A 26,916-nucleotide genomic window follows, 5' to 3' on the forward strand; every position below is an offset into this window, starting at 1 on the left:
TGAGTTGATGGAGATTATCATGATGATTATGTTGGGGGGTTTGAGGGGGTTATTGTGTTGAAGGGCCATGTTAATGAGGTGAATAAATGTGGAAAAGTTTGCCAACCCACACGTATTCGAGCACATTCAGAGACTCATCTTTGTCAACTCTGTGAGAGCTGTAAGTCGCTCTCTTTGATTTTGTTTGTGAGAGCGGTTACTCCCGTTAATATTGCTCTCCTCAATTTTTTTGCGGGAGTGATTGCATTTGCTCAAGTAAAGAGAGAACAAGAGCAAAGAACAAGTACTCCACATTGTATTTTATAATGATAATGTCTCAAATATATATATATATATATATATATATATATATATATATATATATATATATATATATATATATATATATATATATATATATATATATATATATATATATATATATATATATATATATATATATATATATATTTGGAACCCGTGCAATGCATTGTCAGTTTCATAAAATTTTACCTGATACAAATATTTAGCATGCCTCAAACAAGAAAATATTCATGTTTCATCTTCAAACACCAGCCTGGGTACAACACAAAACCACAACCAATGTTCAACACAACCAATGTAATGTCCTCATTCTCAGAGCTTTCAACAAGCTCTGAGATCTGATGGGCACCTCCATGATGCCATGCATGAGATTTGCCTCCTGACATGTGAGTGAGATTCCTAAATCCCCCCCCCCACCCCTTCAACAACGCTATTGCTGACATCTCCATATCTGATGTCTCCAAATCATTCTGGTAATAGCCACTTCCACCAACAGAACAACCGTTATCACTGCTGATGCCAACAATACTGTCATTGCTGCTGCTTGATATTTCAAAGTCACTGTGACTGTTTTGTATCATTTCACTGAGATTCCAAGGCTGCATGACGGGTGTCAATGATGTCTTGTTTGACCTTCCACCATCGCTTCATGCAGTTGCCAAGGGCAGATTTAATCACTTCTTCCCTCTCTTTTTCTGTCCAAGCCAAATTGTTCACTTTAACAAGAAGATGATCCTCCATGGTGCCATGCATGAGATTTGGCCTCCTGCCATGTGAGTGAGATGGCTAAATCCCCCTCTCAACAATGCTATTGCTGACACCAATGCACAATGCACTGTATGCATTCAAAGGGTAATTAGGATGTTTAATTAGGTATGCCATGCTGTTCGAGTTTACCAGGATCTCGATGTAATAAGTAGCAATTCAGTGGTGATAAGTTGTCTAGTAAATGTTCATTTCTTCAAGGGGGAAATGATAAATGTCACGTAATTAGATAGGGACACGGGATAGGGTAAATGTGTCTGCGTAAACCCCTTTTGGTATTCTCTGAAGACTGGCCGTGACGTCACAGGACAGTGCAGCGGATGGCTCCGCCCCGTGATCACGATTGGCGGAAGGCGATGGCGGTGGGCCAATAAACGGCTCGATTGGGAGTGACGAGGACGAAGGATAAAAAGGTTCTGTTCGGGGTCGAAAAGGAAGAAGAAGATTACAACCAGAACGATCGTGTTTTTTTGGTGTGGAAGCTGTGGCGGCAGAGAGCGTCCTGGTTGTTGTGCTGAATCGATCGTGTTCTTGATAGTGTCTGGGAGCCTTGCTGAGCCTCGTGCCTCGCTTTGGTTGGCTCTGGGGTTCTGCTGACTCGGAGTGCGGGGTCGAACGGCGGGCAGACCTGCCTCCCTCTCCTGCTCGCAACTTGGCGCCAGAACTGGTTCCCTGGCGGCTGTGAGCGGACTTGGGCCAAGACCAGGAGGTCGACAGCACCGCGGTTTCTTCTGCCCCCCTGACGAGAGCAAGGCCGGCTCGTCCGACGTCGATCCAGGGACAGTTGCGTCCACACCACGGTCCAGCCTGACCACCAGAAATAGCTACGTTGTGTGTGTGTGTGCGTGTGCGTGTGTGTGTGTGTGTGTGTGTGTGTGTGTGTGTGTGTGTGTGTGTGTGTGTGTGTGTGTGTGTGTGTGTGTGTGTGTGTGTGTGTGTGTTTGGCACCTTAGAGGGATTGAGAACTGTATATTCATTGGAATTGTCTGTGTTTTTCCCCACGCCCGATCCCACACCATCCCATCGAATCGCCCCGGATCCCTCTTCTTGCCGAGTCTTGTTATTTCTGGTAATTATAAAAAACAAATAAACATCATCAACTCAGTGAAAAGTGACTCGTGCCACCTTCCTCGTCCCGTTTGCGGTAGAGCGATTAGAACCGCCATGTTTGGGTTATAAACAAATAAATCGACTCCATCGTTTCGGCTCATTCTACGTTGGCGGGACTGTTCAAGTCCCGTGGACGTCACAATATATATCAGGAAATGAAAATTGGTTTTCTTTTTATTTTACTAGACGCAAACATGGTGGATTAAGAGTTCTTTATTTTGGTTTCGGTATCAGGCAAACTAATTTAAACTTGGACTCAAGATTGTTTTGGAAAGTTTTGTGACAAAAACACTCTTATTGGTGTTACTGACTCTGTCATTAGGTAAATAATAATTTTATGTCACTTGCAAAAAACAACATTGTTATACCAAGCACATGGCTTTGCTCTTTGACCGAAACATTACGGTTAGGCGAGGAAAAACAATATAATTTTTCCATCAGAAATAATGGAAAACCATCTCCCGCATAAGGAGGGGTTACAAAGGTACATAACCACTTGAGTAAGCGAGGGATACCTTTACTCCCTATTCTGCTTCTTCTTTCTATTTATTTATTTTTCCAGGCATGCAATCGACAACACCCCGAGAGAAAAATTGACAAGCGTGATCGCACTCCTTAAATACAAGTCTCTGCATTGACTATTTTTTAATCCGCAAATCTTGCCTCAATAAATTAATCAGAGCAAATCCATGAAGGGGCAACCCACCAACGGCAAGGCCCGCCTTCCAATATATTACAATTTCCTTGTAATTTATTGATCACCATGGAACGCAGCATCAATCAGCATGGTGCATAGCCATATTGGTGGCCTCTTCTTCAACCAAATACACATGCCACACCATCTCATGCTCTATATCAATATACAGCATGGTTCTTCGAATTATTATGAAGGTGATTTGTTTTCTAGTCTTAGAGTGTATGTATGATTCAATTTTAATTAAGAATTTAAAAGCATATAAAAAAATAAAAATTCTAGGTTTTACCGCCACTTCCCCAGGGGCTATGACACCCTATTGAACACGTTACATTAGCTATCCGTAACTGTTGTATATATCTTTTATGACATCCTTAAAAACAGGAAGTTTCCTGTTTAAAAAGATTCTCAATTTTGTTGACTGCCACGAAGGCAGAGAGAGTAAACGTAGGGGAAATACCCCTGGGCGCTCAGCTGGTAGCAGATGGATAAGATAACTGGGGAACCACCAGTCGGCATGCATGACCCACAAAATATGTAACGGAGAAGAAAGTAAATACCTATGGATATTTTTTTAATGCTGTGAACAAATTTTTGTACATCACGGGTGACGAAGGTCGTCATTACAGGGACTTTCAGGAAGGAAAGCAGTGAATTCTAAGGAAGTGGGTTTGGGGTGCATTAGCAGGGGTGGAAAATAGTGTGGTTTTGTATGGCGGAAGAGAAGAGATGGTGGTGAACAGCTCTTTTGAAGACCTGGAGGGAACAGTGGGATTGAAGAAAGTGTGGGAGTTTGTTCCAAAGGTGGGAAAGAAGAGGAACGAAAGAGTGAAGGTGAGCAGTGATTCTTGATTTTGGTAGTTTTACCAGAAGGGGGTTGCTGGTAGACCTTGAGCGCACTGCAAAAATATGGGGGGGATGTATCTCAGTCACAGAAGAGGGGGCGAGGCCGGAGAGGAGACGGTAGAAGACAGAAAGACCACGGAATTGCCTGCGGTGAGAAAGCAAGAGACCCAAAGACTCAGTCTAATCACGGGAGATACCAATGTCCGAAATGTCTTGGTTTCCCCAGCATGAATCTGAGAAAGGTGAGAGGTGGGAGCACCAGCGCAGAGGGGAGAGCAGTACTCCATCAGGCTGCGGATTAAAGCTTTGGACGTGGTCAAAAGGTCAGGTGTGCCAAGAAAGGACTTTGCAAAATGGAGGATGCCCAGTCTGCAACTGACTTGAGGCCAGCTTGGAGATGTGGCTTTCCAAGGAAAGATCATCGCAGATAGTGAGACCAAGAAGCTATAATGAAAAGACTTCCACAAGAGGATTGTTTAGCGAGTCAATGGGGGGGGGGGGGGGGTTGCAGACGGTCCTTTCAGAGAGATGGCGAGAGTGTGAGATTTGTCAGGAGTGAAAGACATTTTCCAAATGTTGGACCAGCTTGTGATTTTATCCAGATCTGCAGAGTGAATAGGCTGCTGCCTGCCGATTTGAAGGTGGAGAGATGGTGTGGCAGATAGGTGGAGTCATCAGCAAAGAGATAAAGAGGATTTTCCAGAGAGTCGGAAAAATCATTGATGAAAACCAGGAAAAGCACAGGGTCCAGAACACTGCCTTGAGGAACTCCAGCCTGGACAGGAAGAAGAGATGCGAGAACTCCATTAAGGGCCACGCGTTAACTGCGACAGGAGTGGAAGTCTGCGAGCCATGAGTGGAAATTGCCTTGGATGCCATAGGAAGAGAGTTTGGTGAGCAGGGCAGGGTGCCAGACCGTATTGAGAGCACGCGATATGTCAAGGCATATGGCTCTGATCTCATGTCCGGCATTAAGGACCTCCATTTATTGTTGCGAAAGGAAAAGCAGCATGTCCAGGGTAGAGTGACCTGGTCTGAAACCAAATTGATTATCGGAAATTAGGCCATTGGGGAAGAGGAAGGATTTAATGTTGGAAGCGATGATGGATTCCATAACCTTGCTGATTATGGGGAGAATGCAGATTGTCTGTAGTTGCAGGGATCTGTTTTTGCACCTTTTATATAGAGAGTGGTGATGCTTGCTGATTTCCAAGAAGATAGCAGATGACCTTGAGCAAATGAGAGGGTGAATAGAACAGAGAGAGGGTGAGCAAGAGCAGAGGAGCAGGTTTTAAGGACACGGGGGCTGATGCTGTCTGGACCGGTTGCAGAATCCGAGTCGAGGTTTGACAGAAAAATCTCCACCTTGTCGGGAGAAAAGGACACTGAGTCGAGGAAGAGCTGGGTGTGACTGGGTGAGGTGGGTAGTGAAAGCCATGGGTTTGGGACGCAAGATTTAGAAGCAAGCACAGAGTTAAGCAGATTATGTCTGTTTTGTCAGTGATAATCTGTACGGAGAGATATGTCAGGTTTGAGCAAAGGTCCCAGTTGTTTGAAGTCCACACTGTTAATGAAGAGGCAGGGGACGTGGCTTTGGGTGCAGGGAAGGGGAGTTGAGTGGGGGGGGGGGCGGTAGAAGGAGGGAGAAGGGGGAGGTAGGGAGAGTTGTTGACAGTGCGGGGGATTGCAGAAGAGCGAGGGGAGAGGGCTGGTTGAGGAGGAGAAAAGGTTCGGTGATGATGTGATGAGGAACAGTGGGGAGTAATAAGAGGGGGGGAGAGTTGAAGATTGGAGGAGGTGGAGGAATTATATTGAAGAGAGAGGACAGGGGAAGGAGGCAGCTGTGTGGATGCGGGGGGGGGCAACTTTGAGACGGGAGAGTGAGGGTTGAGATTGTTGGGAGAAGGGCGAGAGGAGTTTTTGAGAGAGGCGAGATGGATGCTTTGAGGGAAAAGAGTGAGAAGGTTGCTTTAAGAAGGAGGGGAAGGAGGGAAGCTTTGATAGGGAGGGGAGACGATGGGAGCAGGCACGGCCAAGGGGCAGGAGGATGATGGGAGAGGTGGGAGAGGGGAAGGATGAGACTTGGCATTGGTATGGTGAAGAAGGGAGCAGGCACAGGGAGGTACAAGATTTGAGGGGTTGGGAAGAGGGGGAGTTGTGACGAGAGGAAAGAAAGAGCATGTTTGAAATGTTGAGGAGTGAACTGATTGAGAGAGTGAGATATCTGTTAGGTTAGAATGGAGCCCACAGATGCTTGAACACCACACACTTTTGGACAACAGATAAGGCGCTGATACTAAAGCAGAAGACAGTGAAGAGCTGCCAAGAGCGGAGGGAGGATGAGGGGCAGTATGGGAGGGGTAAGGAGAGGGGATAACAGCTGAGGAGTTGAGGATTTTAAGGAGGTTGGGTGAATTGGCATTGCAATTGGAAAAAAAAAAAAAAAAAAGGACGATTGATGGAACACGAACATGCATTGAAAACTGGGATTTAATTTTATTTTTGTAAAGTCAGAGATGGAATTAAAGAAATTACATGAGGGATACAACAAAGGAGAATCAAGAGAACGGAGAAAAGAAATGTTGCAACAGTGGGACTTTTTCGGCACGGGATGAAAGAAAGGTCAAATTGAAAAGTCATTTGAAGAAGAAGAAGAGCAGTTAATTAAGATACAATATAGAGAACCACACGTGTGAAAGAGGAAGTTGAAACATTTTAAGAGACCATTTTTCATAATATTTTTCATAAAGATTCGGTAAGATGAGGTGAAGGAAAAAAGAAAATGAAGGTGTTTGGTGAATTTGGAACAGCTAAAATAGAAGGAAGATGGTGGATCAGCGAAAGTTACAAGAAGAAGAAGAAGAGGGGGTAGAGAAATCATGTGATTACATGGGGTACAAGGTGAGAAGGGAAAGGGTTTTTTTGTTGTGTCATTTTTTTGCATTTTAGGACATGAAACAGGGGGTGTTGGTGAGAGGGATAGAAGGAGGGCAGAAGGAAAAGTGGAGAAAATAAAACTTATGGTAATAAGGAGAAATACTATACAAATAAACAGGATCGTACACATCGATGTGAAGATGGGTCGGCCTCAGGGAAACCCGCCATGACAAGACTGACAAAAACTCACGAAAATAGAACAAGTTTTGAAACAAAACTGAACTTGGAACACAAAGTAAACATGGAGGTGACAAAATAAAGTCAAAACGCGACAAACAATGACCGGAAACTTATCTTTGAGAAAGTCAGCAGAGACCCCTGGAGAGAACCAACCATCTCTTTTGGGGGGCAACCCCCCGTAAACACCTTTCGGGCCGATTTTCTTAATGCCGGGAACAAACTTTGGCGCATTGTAGGTGTTGAAGGCTTCAGTCACGGACTAAATAGTCCTCATTGAGGCCAAGCCTGAATAAAAGAACTGCATGGACAGAAAAGTAAGGAAAGAGAGAATAGTCTAAGAGTTTTTGAGGAAGTAAAAAAATTGTTTTTTGAAAAGGTGAAGGTCATAAGTGTTTGTGAAGACGTGAGAAGGTAAAGCGTTCCAGAGTTGCCAGTGGAGGGGAAGAAAAACATCGTAACGGGTCACCCTTGAGTTGCCAATGGCCACACAATAATCATGTGATGTTGTGGCTTGTTGAGTATTCCTTGGTCTCGCTCATGATGGAGGTACACAAGCAGCAAGTTCTTGGGAGCATAAACCGAAGTAATATCTGTAGAAAAGAGAAAGAGAGCCGACTATGTGGTGTAATTTGAGCGGGTCGAGTTTTGAGGTCACATTGGTGGAGTTGACAAGTCGAATAACTTTGGATTCAATTCTGTCCATCGAGTATGTGGAGCTGGAACCTCCCCAGATGTGAGAGCAGTACTATACAAGGATGAATCGATCCTTTATTTAGTTGGAGCAACTGTTCTGAGGAGAAGAATCTTTACAACATCTAAACAGGACTCCTAATTTATTCAAGGCAAACTTAGCTATTTGAGCAATGTGTGTAGTTTCAGAGAAGAAGTTGCATAAGTTTGTGGCTGGATGGTCAGGTGGATGACGTGACATCTGATAAGCTCCGAGGAACAACGTTCCACGCGAGCTAAAAAAGTGAGTAATTTATTCACCTGAACGCAGCACAGATGGTTTCAATTCCAATCATATACACACGTATAACAACATTCTCAACGGAAATACCTTCCAGAGGATCACAGGCTAAGCAGTGCTTACGAGAGTTACTCAAATGTAGCACAAGTTTGCACGTGCCAATGCCATGACACCACCCAACAGACACACTTACCAGTCAGTCTTCAGCGGGAAAGGTCAAATGGGAACAAAATTTTGAAAAACAAAGAGAAACTAAACAAATAATACAATAACAACAAACTAAAATGAATAAATATAAAACCAATAATATTCACTTAATCAAAAAACAAACAAGCCTGAAACAAACCACCATCATGAAAAGGTGATATGGTAGGCCTCAAAGGTCACATATGACACCCTTTCAAGAGACGACTGAACCATCTCTCCCTCCCTCTCAAGAACAGGAAAAGATATGAAGAAGGTGACGGCAAAGAAAAGGTGGTTTTTCAAAAGTATAAAGAGCTTTATAGAAGTACTTTTGCAAACAACCATTCATACAAACAACAAAATAACCAGAGTTGGTGTCAAAGCCACCCAATGCTCACCTGTTTATACATTTATCGTTTTTAAAAGACTAGTCTAATAATATTTTTTATAAAGCATTGCAGTGAAGTCTGATCCAAATAATTTTAAAGCAATATATTTATTTGTATATTGGAATCAGTAAAAAGTAGTGGTAGATAAAAACACGAGAAAGGAAATAAGTTGCACCAAAAACTTTAACATTTTCACGCTCAAGCTGATGCTGACGCTCACGCTGAAGACTCTTCTAATAATATTTTTTATAAAGCATTGCAGTGAAGTCTGATCCAAATAATTTTTAAGCAATATATGTATTTGTATATTGTAATCAGTAAAAAAGTGTGGTCGATAAAAACATTAGAAAGGAAATAACTTGCACCAAAAACTTTAACATTTTCACACTGACGCTCATGCTCACGCCGGGGGTATCGCTATAGCTCTCTGTTCTTCGAACAGGCGAGCCAATAAAAGACAAAAGTTAAGAATAAAACGCAAATGGTCAATTTTGTTTGTCTGCACCAAAGATTTTATTTTACAGAGAAACAAACTCGAAGTGGCCATTACATCAATGATATATCTGAAATTTTCTATCAATCAATTCAGCGGTTCTGCACAAGATGATCTTTTAATTTTCTTTGAAAAATAATCCTAACTCCAACATACAAAGCCTTTGGACCAATCCGGTTCGTTTAAGGATGTGCACTTGATCCGATGACTTGTAATGGGCATTTAACCCTTTGAACCCTGAGCTCCTTAGACTTTCGGCTCTCCCACTCGGGCCTCTGGAGAAAAATCCGGCCGCTAGGGAATATGGAGATTTGAATGGCGGCTGTTGAAACAGCTGCTAGGGTTCAAAGGGTTAAAAGTTCATGTTCATTACCTCTGCCACAGAAGGTGGACAGAGGTTATGTTTTCACCCCTGTCTGTTTATTTGTCTGTGAGCGGGATATCTCAAAAAGTAATGGATTTGGATGGAATTTGGTGCACAGGTTGGGTGTGTGTCAAGGACGAATTGATTAGATTTTGGTAAAGATCCAAATCCAGATCCTATGATTTTTTTTTTAAGCAATTCTTCACCATTAGGAGATGGGGCCAAAACGATATATAGCACGATATCTCAAAACGTTGCAGATGAGTTATATCAAAACATGGTAAATGCGTTTGAGAGGGGACAAGAACAAGCCAATTCAATTTTGAACCAGGTACGGATCCAGACAGTGGGAGACGAAACATAAACTGGTCAGCCTGGCTGAGGGTATGTGCTCGAATGAGTATCGTTCTTGTTGGTGTTGCAGTCTTCGAGAAATAGCAGTGAGAAAATTTGGTGGAAAGAAAACAATAGCAAATTGTAAGTGAGAACCCCAATAACAATGAAGAGAGAAAGATTGCATCTGCATCCTCACCCAACATTCAATTGATCGACCAAAGCATCTGAAAGTTTCACTGCAGCAGCAACAGCTTGTTTTCTTCGTTGTTCTAAAGAAAAAAAAAACAAAAAAAACATTCAAACAAAATGCAATTACGACGACAGGTTAATTATAATCAAAAACACGTCATTAATTTGTTAGAACTACTGAATCGAGTTTACATCACGTCTTAAACAAACAACTCAACTTGCCCTATCAAAGATTCACTCAATCACCACCAGCACTTACTATCAATCCTAAAATAAGATAAAAATAAAAAGCAAAAATACAACATCAATGCAAATCCACGTATTTGTTAAATCATAAAATGCCAGTATGCATTTTAAAGGATGTCCAGTTTGGGGGTTTTTGCACGTGCTGGTGAAAAATCTGAGCTCCTCATGGAGCTGAGTTTTCCTCACCAGATTTGTCGTGTTTTAATGTTGTCGAGTCTTCGTTTAGGTGTTTCTGATGTATTCCATGTTCATTTGTTCGTTGTTTGTGTAATTTTTTTCGTTCATATTGTTCAAGGCCTCACACGGCCTTCCCTCAAGGCCCTGTCACACCTTGACGTTTTAGCCAGCGTATGGCAAGGTATCAAAATGTATGTAAAACGCTGGTGTACGCTGAACTATTCCTTCGCTCCAATTGGTTCTTCTGACCACGTCCTTGTCAAAGTGGACATCTCTCTGGCTGTTATCAGAGAACCACCTCACCGCCGTCGAGTCTGGCATTTCACTCAAGCCGACTGGCAGGGTCTCCGAGCAGCCATCAAAAACTTACAGACTGGTCTCCTATCACTACTTTCTCAAACATCAACTCATCCTGGGAATTCTTTCAAAGAAACTTGCTCTCCCTCATGAACAGATTTATCCCCTCTCGTGTTCAGTTGTCTTACCCTTCCTCCCGCCCTTGGTTTACTGAAGCTTGTGGCGAGGCAGTTGTCCTGAAACAACTTGCCTTTGCCTCATGGAAAGCAAACCCAAGTGAGGGCAATCTCAGTTCTTTCCACAAAGCTCGGAACAAGTGTGTATCTACCCTCAGGAGAGCCAGAAAACAACAACTTTCTCATCTCAAGTCTGAACTCTCAAACCTCTCTCCCTCCTCAAAATCCTGGTGGCGTTTAATCAAATCTGTTTCTGGTGGATGTTCCCCCTCCATCCCCTCCCTTACCTCAAATGGCCGCACTGCTGATTCCACACGTGATAAAGCTGAATGTCTAAACTCGGTGTTTGCAGCTAAATCTTGTGTCCTAAACCCATCACTATCTCTACCCACTTTACCCAGTCGCACCCAACTGTCCCTGGACTCTGTATCCTTTTCTCCTGACAAGGTGGAGAGCTTGCTTTCAAACCTCGAGTCAGATTCTGCAACCGGTCCAGACGGCATCAGCCCACGTGTCCTCAAAGCCTGCTCTTCTGCTCTTGCTCACCCTCTCTCTGTTCTATTCACCCTCTCATTTGCCCAAGGTCATCTGCCATCAGCTTGGAAATCTGCAAACATCACTGCCCTGCATAAAAAAGGTGCAAAAACAGATCCCTATAACTACAGACCAATCAGCCTTCTCCCAATCATCAGTAAGGTGATGGAATCCATCATCGCTTCAGATATGAAATCCTTCCTCTTCTCCAATGACTTGATTTCCAATCATCAATTTGGTTTCAGACCAGGTCACTCTACCCTGGATATGCTGCTTCTGCTCTCCCAACAATGGATGGAGGTCCTCAATGCCAGACAGGAAATCCGAGCCGTATCCCTGGACATATCACGTGCTTTTGACACAGTCTGGCACCCTGCCCTACTCACCAAACTCTCTTCCCATGGTATTCAAGGCCATCTCCACTCATGGCTCGCAGACTTCCTCTCCTGTCGCAGTCAACGTGTGGCCCTAAATGGAGTTCTTTCATCCCCTCTTCCTGTGCAGGCTGGAGTTCCTCAAGGTAGCGTTCTGGGCCCTGTTCTTTTTCTGGTTTTCATCAATGATCTCTCGGACTCTCTGGAAAATCCTCTATTTCTCTTTGCCGACGACTCCACCCTCTGCTGTACCATCTGTCATCCCTCAGACCGGCAAGCAGCAGCTTCTTCGCTCACTGCAGATCTGGATAAAATCACAAACTGGTCCAACACGTGGAACATGTCTTTCAATCCAGACAAATCTCACACTCTCACTATGTCTCTTCGAAAGGACCGTTTACAAAACCCCCCCATCCACTTTCTCAACAATCCTCTGGAAGAAGTCTTTTCTTTCAAGCTTCTAGGTCTCACTATCTGCCATGACCTTTCCTGGGAAAGTCACATTTCCAACCTCGCCTCAAAAGCCAGTCGCCGACTGGGAATCCTCCGTCATGCTAAGTCCTTCCTCGGTCCTCTTGAGCTCCTGACCACTTACAAAGCTTTTGTCCGTAGCCTGATGGAGTACTGCTCTCCCCTCTGGGCTGGTGCTCCTGCCTCCCACCTTTCTCGGCTTAACGCTGTCGAAACCAGGGCATTTAAGATCATCGGCATCTCCCGCAATGAAGCTGAGTCTTTGGGTCTCTCACTCAATCACCGCAGGTTGGTCGGTGGTCTTTCTGTCTTCTACCGACTCCTCTCCAGCCTTGCCCCCCCTGCTCTCTCTGCGATTTGTCCCCACCACATTTCCACAGGGCGCTCAAGGTCCGCCAACAACCCCCTTCTGGTAAAACTACCAAAATCACGAATCACTGCTCATCTTCACTCTTTCATTCCTCTTTTTTCCCGCCTTTGGAATAAACTTCCTCACTCTATTCTTTCCCATTCTTCCCTCCAGGCTTTCAAAACAGCTGTTCACCACCACCTCTTCTCTTCTCTTCCCCCATCCAAATCCTCGATCTTTTCTACCCCCGATAATCCACCCAAGCCCACTTCCTTCATTTCTCCTGCTTTCCTTCCTGAAAGTCCCTGAAATGTCCATCTTCTCTTCGCTATGTTCCCCGTCCCATCCCCATCCCTCTCCCTTCCACAGTTCACCTAATGTGTCTGTTCTCCACTGTTTTGTCCCTTCCACTCCCGCCCCTCTGGTCTCATGCCTCCTTGCTGTGAGTTGTGTGTTTGCTCTCATACGAGCCTCGACCAAGGTATACAAAAAAAAAAAAAAAAAAAAAAAAAAAAACTATTGATGTTTTTTTTTTTCCAGTTTTGGACGTATTCATAACAAGTTGGACGTCTGCAAAACGTATTAGGAACATACACAGAACATTTCGATAATATATACAGTGGGGAGAACAAGTATTTGATACACTGCAGATTTTGCAGGTTTTCCCACTTACAAAGCATGTAAAGGTCTGGATTTTTTACCTTCACATTCTGCGAAAGGTGATGTTTTGGTCGGCGTGTATTTATTTATTTATTTGTAATCTTGTGATTCGTATAACTCAAAAAGTATTAAACCGAATTGCATGAAATTTGGTGGGATGATTGGTTATTAGCCAGGAAGCATTCGATTAGATTTTGGGATCGTTCGGGTCAAAGGTCAAGGTCACGAAAAGGTCAAAATCGTCTTTTTACGATAACACGATCAATTTTTATTCAATTTGCATGCAACTCACGCCAAAATGTTCAGAATTCAACGCCTCATCTTGTGATATGCAATATGACACAATGACGCCCATACTCTTGTTACCGGTTAGGGGTCAAAGGTCAGGGGGGTCACGACCTTGAAAAATATGCGGTTTTTGTCATAACGCGGTCAATTCTTGTCCGCTTTACATGAACCCAGCACCAAAATGTTCAGAATTTAATGCCCAATCTTGTGATACAATGACGTCATAAGACATGTCACCGGTTGGGGTAAAATGTCGGGGGGGGGAGTCACGCCCTTGAAAAATATGCGGTTTTCGGCATAACTCAGTCAATTCTTATTCGATTTGCATGAAAGCAGCATCAAACGAGATTACCTTCTCTTGTTGAAACGTTGTATTCACCGAGCTTGCGAGTGAAGACTCGCCAAAACGACGTGAGTTGATTGTTCAGTCCGTAGCCCCCGAAAGTCGGGGGGGGGTCATGACATTATAGATATGTGGTTTGTGTCATAAGACCATTCATATGAAACCAGTTCCCCACACTCATACCAAGAACAAAAAAAGTAGTGGCGGCGAAGGTATGCGCTCTATGAGTGCCCGTTCTAGTTTATCATAGGTACACTTCAACTGTGAAAGATGGAATCTAAAACAAAAATCCTGAAAATCACATTGTATGATTTTTAAATAATTAATTTGCATTTTATTGCATGAAATAAGTATTTGATACATCAGAAAAACAGAACTTAATATTTGGTACAGAAACCTTTGTTTGCAATTACAGAGATCAGACATTTCCTGTAGTTCTTAACCAGGTTTGCACAGACTGCAGCAGGGATTTTGGCCCACTCCTCCATACAGATCTCCAGATCCTTCAGGTTTCGGGGCTGTCGCTGGGCAACACAGAGTTTCAGCTCCCTCCAAAGATTTTCTATTGGCTTCAGGTCTGGAGACTGGCTAGGCCACTCCAGGACCTTGAGATGCTTCTTACGGAGCCACTCCTTAGTTGCCCTGGTTGTGCGTTTCGGGTCGTTGTCATGCTGGAAGACCCAGCCACGCCCCATCTTCAATGCTCTTGTTGAGGGAAGGAGGTTGTTGGGCAAGATCTCGCGATACATGGCCCCATCCATCCTCCCCTCAATACGGTGCAGTCGTCCTGTCCCCTTTGCAGAAAAGCATCCCCAAGGAATTATGTTTCCACCTCCATGCTTCACGGTTGGGATGGTGTTCTTGGGGTTGTTCTCATCCTTCTTCTTCCTCCAAACACGGCGAGTGGAGTTTAAACCAAAAAGCTCTATTTTGGTCTCATCGGACCACATGACCTTCTCCCATTCCTCCTCCGGATCATCCAGATGGTCATTGGCAAACTTCAGACGGGCCTGGACATGTGCTGGCTTGAGCAGAGGGACCTTGCGTGCGCTGCAGGATTTTAATCCATGACGGGTATTATGTTACTTTTGGTTTTCTTTGATACTGTGGTCCCAGCTCTGTTCAGGTCATTGACCAGGTCCTGCCGTGTAGTTCTGGGCTGATCCCTCACCTTTCTCATGAACCTTGAGGCTCCACGATGTGAGATCTTGCATGGAGCCCCAGACCAAGTTGATTGACTTATCTTGAACTTGTTCCATTTTCTAATAATTGCGCCAACAGTTGTTGCCTTCTCACCAAGCTGCTTGCCTATTGTCCTGTAGCCCATCCCAGCCTTGTGCAAGTCTACAATTTTGTCCCTGATGTCCTGAGACAGCTCTCTGGTCTTGCCCATTGTGGAGAGGTTGGAATCTGATTGATTGAGTGTGGACAGCTGTCTTTTATGGAGATAACGAGTTCAAACAGGTGCAGTTAATACAGGTAATGAGTGGAGAATGGGAGGGCTTCTTAAAGACAAAACTAACAGGTCTGTGAGAGCCAGAATTCTTACTGGTTGGGAGGTGATCAAATACTTATTTCATGCAATAAAATGCAAATTAATTATTTAAAAATCATACAATGTGATTTTCAGGATTTTTGTTTTAGATTCCGTCTTTCACAGTTGAGGTGTACCTATGATAAAATTACAGACATCTACGTGCTTTGTAAGTGGGAAAACCTGCAAAATCGGCAGTGTATCAAATACTTGTTCGCCCCACTGTAGATAACTTATATCAACGAATGCTGACCGTGTTGTCGGCATTCACAACCTATGCCCAACGATAGTCAAACTTATGCATAGTGCGCGGCAGCGTATCGCCGACGATCACGTGGCGTAGCCCATTAAAAGGCTGCGGCTCGACGATTCAAATCATAACCGCACGAGACATCGAAGTGTCAAGCCGCTGTCACACCTTGACGTTTTAGCCAGCGTATGAAAAATTTGCCGAATACACTGGCACACGTCGAATACGTTATGGGTCAGTTTTGTATACGTTAAGAGCACGCTGAAGCACGCTGGCATACTTCGTAGTACGCCGAGTACGTCGACAAATTTTCAGAATAGGCCAGCGTATGACACGTTCCGCATACGCTGGCCATAAGTTGTAGGCACGTACCCGATCGTTGACACACGTTACTTGTAAGTTACTCATAGGTCAAAACACGTCGAGGTAATGGTAGCGTCAGTGTTCCAGACTCCGTTTTTTTTTTTTTTTTTCTTCGGTATGACGGTGATGTTGACACTTCGATTTCTAGTGCGGTTATGATTTAAATCGTTGAGCGGCAGCCTATTAATTATATCATAACTGCACTTGAAATCGAAGTCTCAACATCACTGTCATACCAAAGAAAAAAAAAAAAAAGAAAAAAAAAACAGGGAGTCTGGAACACTGATGCTAAACATTACCTCGACGCGTTTCGACTTATGAGTAACGTGTGTCGACGTGTGTCAACGATCGCGTAACGTGCATACAATACGTTACTCATAGGTTAGAAATAAGTTTCGGGTATGCTAAACATTACCTTGACGTGTTTTGACTCATGAGTAACTTACAAGTAACGTGTGTCGACGTCTGTCAACGATCGCATAACGTGCCCACAACTTATGGCCAGCGTATGCGGAACATGTGAGTCATACGCTGGCATAAGTCAAAAAATTTGTCGACGAGCTCGGCGTATGACAGCATACTACGACGTATGCCAGCGTGCTCTTAACGCATACAAAACTTACCCATAACGTATTCGACGTGTGCCAGCGTTTTAGACAATTTTTTTCATACGTCGGCATACGCTGGCTAAATCGTCAAGGTGTGACAGGGCCTTCAGATAGAGTGTTTGTTGCCAACTTGCTGCTATCCTGGGTAGCTTGGCTCTATCACCTCAACACTATCCTATTTCCACTCCTTGCTTCAAAAAAAATCAAAACAAACAAATTCACTCTAACGATTCTCATTTCAACTTGAATTTCCTTCTGCTTCTGATTACAACTCCTCCAATTTGACAGGTCATACTTTAATTGGTCCGTGAAAGTAGATCATGGAAAATCGTCTCGTATAATACATGAAATCACTTCCGGTTCTGGGTTTGCAGCAACGGCAGCTTCTCTCATATCCCAAATGTTTACTGTGTGTTCAGAGTTCGGTTTTGTTTCAAAAAAAAATCGTGCTATTTTGTGAGTTTTTGTCGACCTTGTCTTATCGGGATCCTTGAGGCCAACCCGTCCTTCCCCTCTTGGTGTACGATCATTTTATTTGTTTTCTCTCCCTATTACCATCAATCAATATTTTCCCCACTTTTCCCAACACACCCTGTCTATCCGTCCCAAATCGACACTGTTTCTTGTCTTAAATTTTAAAAACAAAAACAAAAACCCTTTCTCCCTGCAGACCCACGAGTACCGATTCTGATGATTCTTCTAAATCCTCCTCCTTCTGCCGGCACACCATCTTTCTTCTATTTGACCTGAACCACTCTCACCATTACCTGCACAAATTCTTCCTACAACCTCCCATCTTATCTAATTCTTCAAAAATCCATCAAAATGATAATAATTTCCCTTGTATCCTTCCGAACATTTCCCCTCCTGAAACCACGTATTTCTCGACCCTCTTCCTGATACTTTTCATCAATCTACCAGCTTCACTTTGCATTTACCATTAAAAAAAATTCACCCTACACCTCCACAATTTTACTTCAACCTTTCCTTTGCCGAATCTTATGCAATCCTTATTTTAAATAATAATAATAATTATAATAACAACAATAAATAAAATCACTTTTACCTTCACCTCCCATAACCACGTGATCAGTTTCCACCCTCTGCGTTTACCGATCCAAATTCACCTCACAATCTTTCTTCAACCTTCCCTTTACCTAATCTTATGCAATCTCTATCAAAAAATAATAACAATAATAATAAAAACGATCTCATATTATGAATGCTTAATCATCGCCATTCACACGTGTGGTTCTCATTACCGAATCATAATTCACGACTCTTTCTATTTCAACAGACTGCTTTCATTTCGACCTTTCCTTCCTACCTTGTCAAAAAAAAATCCAACTGTTAGAGCATTTCTTTTCTCCATTTGCCTTAATTGCATCCCTCAATAAAGGTCTTTAATCGCATTTCTGAACTAAAAATTAAAAGAACCCCAGTTTGCTTTGCATGTTCGCTTTCATTCAATCGTCATTTTTTTTTCAAACTTCAATGCAAATTCACCACTCTCACCTCTCCCTCTCAAAGCAACCGTCACACTCTTCCCTCTCACCTTTCTGAAAAACTCCCCTCTCACCGTTCTCCCACCACTCACCCCTCTCAAAGTTCCTCCCCCCCCCCTCATCCACAAAGCTGCCTCCTTCCCCCACCCTCTCTCCTCCATCTCATCACTCTACCTTCTCAAATCCTCAACTGCCTTCTGCTCCCTCTACCTCAACACAGCACCACAGAGCTATTTCTCCTCCTCATCCGGCCCCTCCCGAGCTATTCTGCAATCCCCCACACTCTTTGAACAACTCTCCTTACATATCCCCCCCCCACTCCTCCCTTGTCCTACCCTCCCCCTTCCTTTTCCCTCCCCTCCCCAGCACCCAAAGCCTCCTCCCCTCCCTCTTCATTAACAGTGTGGACCTCAAATATCCAGGGCCTTTGCTCAAACCTGAGATCTTCCCATACAGTTTGCCACTGACAAACAAGACGTAACCTGCCTTGAACAGAAACTTTCCTCCCTCAAGACGTCTCTGACTCCCTCGTATCTCTGCCTGGTTACTCCCTCCTCCGGTATGACAGACCTGAGCCTCGTCCTGGTGGAGGAGTTGCTCTCTTTATCAAAGACTCGATTCCTCACTCTCCATACACTGCCCTCACTCCCCCACACCCCCCAGGAATACCTCTGGCTATGGCTTCCCCTCCACTCCCACCTCATGTTTATATGTGTACTGTACCGTACACCTAACAGTGATGACTCCATTTACACCTCACTATCCGAAAACATGGATCAACTTCTATCCTCTCATCCGGACTCTCTCTTCCTCATACGTGGTGACTTCAATTGTCATCATACCAGTTGGCTTGTTGTGTTTACCTCTCTCACCTGCCATGGAAATTCAGCAAAAGACTTCTACGACTCAATCGGTCAACTTCCCGACCTGGATCTCAACCAATCTCCATTTCTTCTGGATCTGATTTTGACAAATTTCCCCGAAAATATCTGCTGTTCCTACTCCGCTCCAATCAGTTCTTCTGACCACATGCTTGTCAAAGTTAGCATCTCTCTGGCTGTTAGTAGAGAACCACCTCAGCACCATCAAATCTGCAATTTCACTCGAGCTGAATGGCAGAGTCTCCAAGCAGCCATCAAACTTCAAGACTAGTCTCCCATCACTACTTTCTCCAACATCAACTCATCCTGGGAATTATTTCAAGATATATGCACAGATATATCCCTAACCCTCATGCACAGATATATCCACTCTCATCTTCCGTTGTCCTACCCTTTCTCCTGCCCATGGTTCACTGAAGCTTGTGGCGAGGCTGTTGTCCTGAAACAACTTCCCTTTGCCTCATTGAAAGCAAACCCAAGTGAGGGTATTCTCAGTTCCTTCCATAAAGCTCAGAACAAGTGTGTCTACCCTCAGGAAAGCCAAAAAATAACATCTTTCCAATCTAAAGTCTGAACTCTCAAACCTCTTTCCCTCCTCCAAATCCTGGTGGCATCAAATCAAATCTGTCTCTGGTGTATGTTCCCCCTCCATCCCCTCCCTTACCTCAAATGGCCACACTGCTGATACCACACATGAAAAGGCTGAATGGCGAACTCAGTGTTTGCATCTAAATCTTGTGTCCAAAACCCATTGCTTTCTGTACCCACCTTACCCAGTCGCACCCAACTGTCCTTGGACTGTGTCCTTTTCTCCTGACAAGGTGGAGTGCTTGCTGTCAAACCTCAACTCAGATTCTGCAACCGGTCCAGACGGCATCAGCCCACGTGTCCTAAAAACCTGCTCTTGGGTCATTCCACCTCAAAAAAAAAATAATTTGAAACCTGACCCCCTCAGATTTGGCTAATTTTTTGCATGTATGCTACATATGATAGTCTATGTTCACATACAAAATTTTAGCTCAATCGGACTAGGGGTTGATGAGATATGACCTTGAGAACTTTTGACCTTTTCGACTAATGTCGCGTTTCCACCAAAATTCAAATTCTCATATCTCAGCAACCCCTTGCCCTATCTCGATTATTTTGGTGTCGTTGGAAAGGTAATTGTCCATAGAATGCAAATCCAGCATCGGTTCGTCAATCAAGTTAAGTTAGGGGTGGATTATTTTTTGACCTGACATTTGACCTTGACCTTGAAGACCTCATGACCTTGACCTGGCCTTGCATGAAAATGAAAGTTCATACTGTCTACTATAAAATATCAAAAAACTGGAGGGTAGGGTGGTCCAAAAAAAATGAAAGTTCGAATTTCTCGCGGGCATGTTTGCCAAAACGTTCCTGACGTTGAAAAACGCAAAGAAACAAAAAATTTGCAGATTTGGAGGTGGTTTAGGGGTCCATCAAAGTCTCTCAACGGATTCATTATAATGTCACAATACCAATAGGAAAAATGAAAGGAAAGAGCATAAAATGTTCTCTCTGAAATAGTTTTCAACTCAATGGGGGTGAGGGTAGTTGCGCCGGTGAGTTTCCACCACCTGGAGCAGGTCCTGCTTGGTTTTCTCATCCTTGGTTAGGGAGTCGTTGTACGATGAAATCATCGCCACCCCACGCTCGGCCCCGTCGTTTGTGACGCTGAGGTTCTTCACTGTGGACACCCCCTTCTGGTACGCAGGGTTTGCTTCCCACTCGTCCACAGGGAGGGAAAGGAAGGAGATGTCGATGTTGAGGAGGGTGAGCACGCGAACAGAGGCGCTGGAGGTGAGTGAGGGGAGCGAGGAGTTGATGAGCTGATCCGCAGCCTTGTTGAACCGGCTTCGGTCGAGGTCCTTCTCCTTCCTCATCCCTTCAGCAATCTTCTTCTTCTCCTCCATGCTGATCCTCTCCGAGAAAAGAGACAGCCCCACGAGATCGGCGCCGAGGTACCAGAGATGGCGGGAGAATGTGGTGAGGGTCGTCTTCCCGATCGCTCCGTTGATCTCCTGGAAGTGGTGCAGGTCCTTCACGAGGTTGAGGTCGTTGTACGCAGCTTCGGTCGCCAGCCCCGCCTCCATCAACGCGCGCGAGTAGAGGAGAACGACGAAGAGAGCGATCTCTTCAAGTCCCTTGCCTTCCCGCGTTGTCATTTGCACGTGGGACCGGAACATGCGGATCTTGAGAATGTAGATTGCCTTTGCCATCCAACGGTCGTGATGGAAGGCTCCTGGCTTCTTGATCGGCTGACGGAGGTTTCCGGTGAGGTAGAAGAGGGACAGGTTGCACAACTCGCGGTAGTCCTCTCGGACTTTCTTAGACTGGATCCCTCTCTCCATCGCACCGATTGATGCCTCCTTCCATGACGGAACGAGATCGATCCTCGGGTCGACAACGTTGTCGATGGCTTCGGGATCTTCATGAGGGATGTAGGGCCACTGTTCCCGGAATCGCTTGAACAACTGAATCGTTGGTCCAGAGGATGGCCCCATCACCTCCTTGAACGCAGCGGCCAGGATTATTTCGATGACGTGGTGGCGGCAGGCAAGGTTGAGAAGGGGTTTCCCCAAAGCTTCTTCTAGAAGCCGACAGCAACGGGTATGAATTCCTGTATTACTGGCTGTCGTGTCGAACGACATACCGACCACCTTCTCCTTGATACCCCACTCGCCGATAACTTCCTCCACCTTTGTAGCCATCGCTGCTCCCGTTCCTGCTGGGAGCTTTGGCATTCCAAGCAGCTTCTCTTTTTCCAGGGCAGGACTGGAAACTATGATTGGAAGACGATCTACAAGATTCCCTTCTCCTTCTCCAGTTAAGTCGGGAAGCAATCTACCATCCCAGTGAACGATCAGAGGAGGCTCTTCTGCATTGATGAACTCTTGGAAGGAGGTCTTGATGTCCTCCGCAAGCGCCGTCCTGGATCGACGAAGTGTGCTTCGGGAAGCAGGCGTTAATCCTGAGCTGGAAGCCACAGCCTGGAGGAGGTGGGTCGCCTTCCGGTCTGAGAGGTTCGTCCTGTACAGCGCAGAAACCACTTCCGGTGTAACCTTCAGCCGCTTCTTGGGAGAGCTGCTGACCTGCGATGATGTTTCCCCTCGAAACGGGGAATTCTCCTGGGACGATGGTCCAGATGACGGTGACGAAGAGTCGGAAAGGTCCACCGTCGCTAACTTCTCAGCCTTTGCCATCTTCTCCTTCTCCGCCATCTCACTTTTCCGCGCCAACTTCTTCATCCGCATCGTTTCCTTCCTCACCAGCTCTTGGTCTACTCCGCCCATTGCCATTTTCCGCTCCGTTCGCTGATCCCTCAGGAAGGCTTGGTCCTCCTTGTTCTTCATGGACAACAAAGCATCCTTATGCGATATGTCAAAGAGGCGACTGAGCTCGTTCTTGAAATGGACTTCCTTTGCTTGTTGAGTGTCCGTACTCCTCTTCCTATTAATTTTCAGCTTCTCGTATTTCTTCACTACGGATTCCAACTTGACTTTGATGGAACGGATCTCCATTGTTGGGATTCTGGCTTTCCCCCACACTTCCACGAGTTCAGTGACAACAGCCTCCCGGTTGCTCTTTGAGTTACATCCGAATGAGTACAACCGACGCAGCACTTCTTCTCCAGTGGGCAACTGGCGGTCGGTGAATTTCTCCAATGGTTGATGCAAGAGGAACAGTTCCATGCTTTTCCGTGTAGAACACGCCATACTCACTCACTCTGGGAATCAAAAAGAAGAAGAAAAAAATTAAAGATAAAAAAAGAAAAATAAAAGAGTACTTTTAACACCGACCGACAGCGAACCGAAAGCTCACTGACGTCTCCCTCTCTCCCACTGATGTCTTCTTCTCTCCCACCGGATGTAGCAACCCCCACCAGATGTAACAACTTCCTTCCTCTTGATGGACCCCCAAAATATTTTTGGAACTGTGGCAAATTTGGCCAGGAGTATTTTCTAGTCAGGTAGAACAAAATAATCAACATGCCCCAAGAATATTCAAATTTTGAATTTTTCTCTTATGATTTTGGACCACCCTACTGGAGGGGTAGTATTTTTTGTTCTCGAGATATTTTCGGCCAAAGTTCAAAGGTCGTAAAAATGCAACCAAATCATGACGTCATAGACATGCCTAGGCTTGTCAATTAACAGTCAATATTAGCTAGATTACGTTCAAACATGAATGGACTTGTCCAGGCCTGTTTCACAGTGCTGCCGACGGAAAACAAGGCAAAACTGCACTGAGTATTTTTGTCATACTAGAATACATCGTTCAGAAGATTTTAAACACAAGTTCAATAAATTCCATCAGGGATTTTTTTTTTCTAGAGGCAGATTCAGCGATGCAGGTCCGGACAGGAGCATGGCGAAACAGGCCTGAAAAGACAAGTAGTCCAGTCCATTCATGTTTGAACGTATTTAGCTCAGGGGGCATCTCTCAGAAAACTTTCTGATATCAACTCCTAATGGTAGGTTTGGCGACACCTACGATTGGAGAGTTGACATCAGAAAATTTTCAAAAACGTATTATTTAGTGCTACTAGCATAGGAGTGGATATCAGAAAATTTTCTGAGAGATGTTTCCCTGGTCTAAGTTGCAAGTCACCAAAGGAGCATGTTACAACTTGTAGTGGAACCACCATGTGTCATCAATTATGATTGGGATGAGTCTGGGCACAATATTGGCTATAAACTGACAAGCCTGGGCATGTCTTTGTACGTCATGATTTGGTTGCATTTTTACGATCTTTGAACTTTGGCCGAAAATATCTCGAGAACAAAAAATACTACCCCTCCAGTTTTTTGATATGTTATAGTAGACAGTATGAACTTTCATTTTCATGCAAGGTCAGATTAAGGTCACGAGGTCTTCACGGTCAAGGTCAAATGTCAGGTCAAAAAATCATCCACCCCTAACTTAACTAGATCGACGAACCGATGCTGGATTTGCATTCTATGGACAATTACCTTTCCAACGACACCAAATTAATCGAGATAGGGCAAGGGGTTGCTGAGATATGAGGATTTGAATTTTGGTGGAAACGCGACATTAGTCGAAAAAGGTCAAAAGTTCTCAAGGTCATATCTCGTCAACCTCGAGTCTGATTTAGCTAAAATTTTGTATGTGAACATAGACTATCATATGTAACTTCTTCTTCTTCTTCTTTCGGCTGCTCCCATTAGGGGTCGCCACAGCGGATCATCCGTATGATCCGCATAGTGATTTGGCACATGTTTTACGCCGGATGCCCTTCCTGACGCAACCCTGGTCGCCTCTTACGACACAGGGATCTGGTACACCGATTTTAACCGGGGTATACACCGGCCCAGTACACTGGTACTCATTTTGCCGACCTCGGAAGGATTACAGGCTGAGTCAACCCCCTGGTGGATTAATTCAGTGGCCCAACGGGGCTTGAACTCAGGACCTTTTGGATCCCAAGCCGCTGCCCTAACCACTGCGCCAACACCAGGCTATAGACTATCATATGTAACATACATGCAAAAAAAAATAGCCAAATCTGAGGGGGTCAGGTTACAACCCTTGGGTGAACCGAGGTGATCTCTCCCTCTCCCTCTCCCTCTCCCTCTCCCTCTCCCTCTCCCTCTCCCTCTCCCTCTCCCTCTCCCTCTCCCTCTCCCTCTCCCTCTCCCTCTCCCTCTCCCTCTCCCTCTCCCTCTCCCTCTCCCTCTCTCTCTCTCTCTCTCTCTCTCTCTCTCTCTCTCTCTCTCTCTCTCTCTCTCTCTCTCTCTCTCTCTCTCTCTCTCTCTCTCTCTCTCTCTCTCTCTCTCTCTCTCTCTCTCCCTCTCCCTCTCCCTCTCTCTCTCTCTCTCTCTCTCTCTCTCTCTCTCTCTCTCTCTCCCTCTCCCTCTCCCTCTCCCTCTCCCTCTCCCTCTCTCTCTCTCTCTCTCTCTCTCTCTCTCTCTCTCTCTCTCTCTCTGTGTCTGTGTCTGTGTCTGTTCTATTCACCCTCTCATTTGCTCAAGGTCATCTGCCATCTGCTTGTAAATCAGCAAACATTACTGCCCTGCATAAAAAGGTGCAAAAACAGATCCCTGCAACTACAGACCAATCAGCCTTCTCCCAATGATCAGCAAGGTTATGGAATAAATAATCACTTCAGACATTAAATCCTTCCTCTTCTCCAATGGCTTGATTTCCTGTCATCAATTTGGTTTCAGACCAGGTCACTCGACCCTGGATATGCTGCTTCTGCTCTCCCAGCAATGGATGGAGGGACTCAATGCCAGACATGAAAACAGAGCCATATCCCTAGACATATCGCGTGCTTTTGACACGGTCTGGCAACCTGCCCTGCTCAGCAAACTCTCTTCCGATGGTATCCAAGTCCATCTCCACTCATTGCTCGCAGACTTCCTCTCCTGTCGCAGCCGTGTGGCCCTAAATGGAGTTCTTTCATCCTCTCTTCCTGTCCAGGCTGGAGTTCCTCAAGGTAGCGTTCTGTGCTCTGTTCTTTTTCTCGTTTTCATCAATGATCTATCCGACTCTCTGGAAAATCCTCTATCTCTTTGCTGATGACTGTTGGGGGTTTGGGTTAGGTGTGTGCGTGTGCGTGTGCGTGTGCGTGTGCGTGTGTTTTTTTACGTGATTTGAGCAGAAGGGAAATGTTGGTTTTGGGATAAGCCCTCAGCACGGAGCGACCGTGAGTAACAGTGAGCAACAGCGAGTGTCTTTTGAGTGGGTGGTCCTACAACCAGCATTTCTCTCCTACTCTCAAATCTCCAAAATTATGACTCAACATCGTCCGATTAAAGTGAACAAGGGTGGTTGGTGTACAAGACTTCCTCGGTAGTGCTAAACTTCCCAAAAAATTTTTTTTAAACGATCTTTAAAATCATTATTTTATTAAAATTGAAGTTGAGGAGGGCCTTGCCGTTCGTGGGTTTCCCCTTCATGGATCCACTCTTTTTAACCTCCGCCATCGAAGATCGGAGGTTACTGTTTTCACCCCTTTCTGTTTGTTCCGAAATCTAAAGACTTCGTAAGTATATTGATGCCTTCCGTTTCTGTTTGTTTGTTTGGAGGCACGATAACTCGAGAACGGAAGAAGCTACCAATGTCAAATTAGACCACGTGATTCAGGAGGGTGATGGCTAGTGCTGATTAGATTTTGGTCAAAATCGGTCAAAGGTCAAGGTCACAGCAAGGTCAAATATTCGATTTTTGATGGTTTGGCACAGATAACTCGAGAACGGAAGAAGCTACCAATGTCAAATTACACCACGTGATTCAGGAGGCTGATGGCTAGCGCTGATTAGATTTTGGTCAAAATCGGTCAAAGGTCAAGGTCACAGTGAGGTCAAACATCCAAAACATTCGATTTTTGATGGTTTGGTACAGAATCATCTTCGAAACTTCTGGTTTGCGTTGCTACCTTCTCTCGAGACAGCTTTTATTAGATAAGGTTAGAGGTCAAGTTGACGATTTCATAAGTACCAGTCTATGACTGCTTGTTTGTTTGTTTGTTTGTTTGTTTGTAGGCACGATAACTCGAGAACGGAAGAAGCTACCAATGTCAAATTACACCACCTGATTCAGGAGGGTGATGGCTAGTGCTGATTCGATTTTGGTCAAAATCGGTCAAAGGTCAAGGTCACAGTGAGGTCAAACATCCAAAAAATGATAACTCGAGAACAGAAGAAGCTATCAATGTCAAATTACACCACGTGATTCAGGAGGGTGATGGCTGGCGCTGATTAGATTTTGGTCAAAATCGGTCAAAGGTCAAGGTCACAGTGAGGTCAAACATCCAAAACATTCGATTTTTGATGGTTTGGTACAGAATCATCGTAGAAACTTCTGGTTTGCATCGCTACCTTCTCTCGAGACAGCGTTTATTAGACAAGGTCAGAGGTCAAGTTGACGATTTCGTAAGTACCAGTCTATGACTGCTTGTTTGTTTGTTTGTTTGTTTGTGAACAGTATTACGGAAAAACTCAACGGATTTCGACGAAACTTGGTGGGGGGGTTAGGTATGGTCCAAGGATTATGCAATTAGATTTTGGACTTTGCTCCCCCCCCAAAAAAAAATTGTTACAGAAAAAAAAAG

At 44.6% G+C, this 26,916-nt stretch overlaps 1 protein-coding gene across 11 annotated transcripts in view; it reads right to left on the reverse strand.

Annotated features, from left to right (window-relative positions):
• The window catches only part of BLOC1S1 (biogenesis of lysosomal organelles complex 1 subunit 1), an 83,530-nt gene that overhangs the window by 50,091 nt on the left and 6,523 nt on the right, over positions 1 to 26,916 (reverse strand). For 8 of the 11 annotated variants that reach the window (XR_015056744.1, XR_015056747.1, XR_015056743.1 and 5 more), the window contains exons 2-3: positions 20,417 to 22,566; positions 9,770 to 9,842 (exon numbers count right to left, since the gene is read on the reverse strand). Coding sequence is in view for 3 of the 11 variants with exons in the window: in XM_085876095.1 (XP_085732221.1) it covers positions 9,807 to 9,842; positions 20,417 to 22,555 (2,175 nt within the window). In the remaining 8 variants the exon portion in view is untranslated. The remainder of the gene's footprint in view (positions 1 to 9,769; positions 9,843 to 20,416; positions 22,567 to 26,916) is intronic. The other 3 variants (XR_015056750.1, XM_085876097.1, XM_085876096.1) reach the window with 1 other exon arrangement.

This window comes from Eptatretus burgeri, chromosome 3 (genome assembly GCF_056783735.1).
Source record: "Eptatretus burgeri isolate ZD-2024b chromosome 3, Ebu_testis_v1, whole genome shotgun sequence".
Lineage (NCBI taxonomy): Eukaryota > Metazoa > Chordata > Myxini > Myxiniformes > Myxinidae > Eptatretus > Eptatretus burgeri.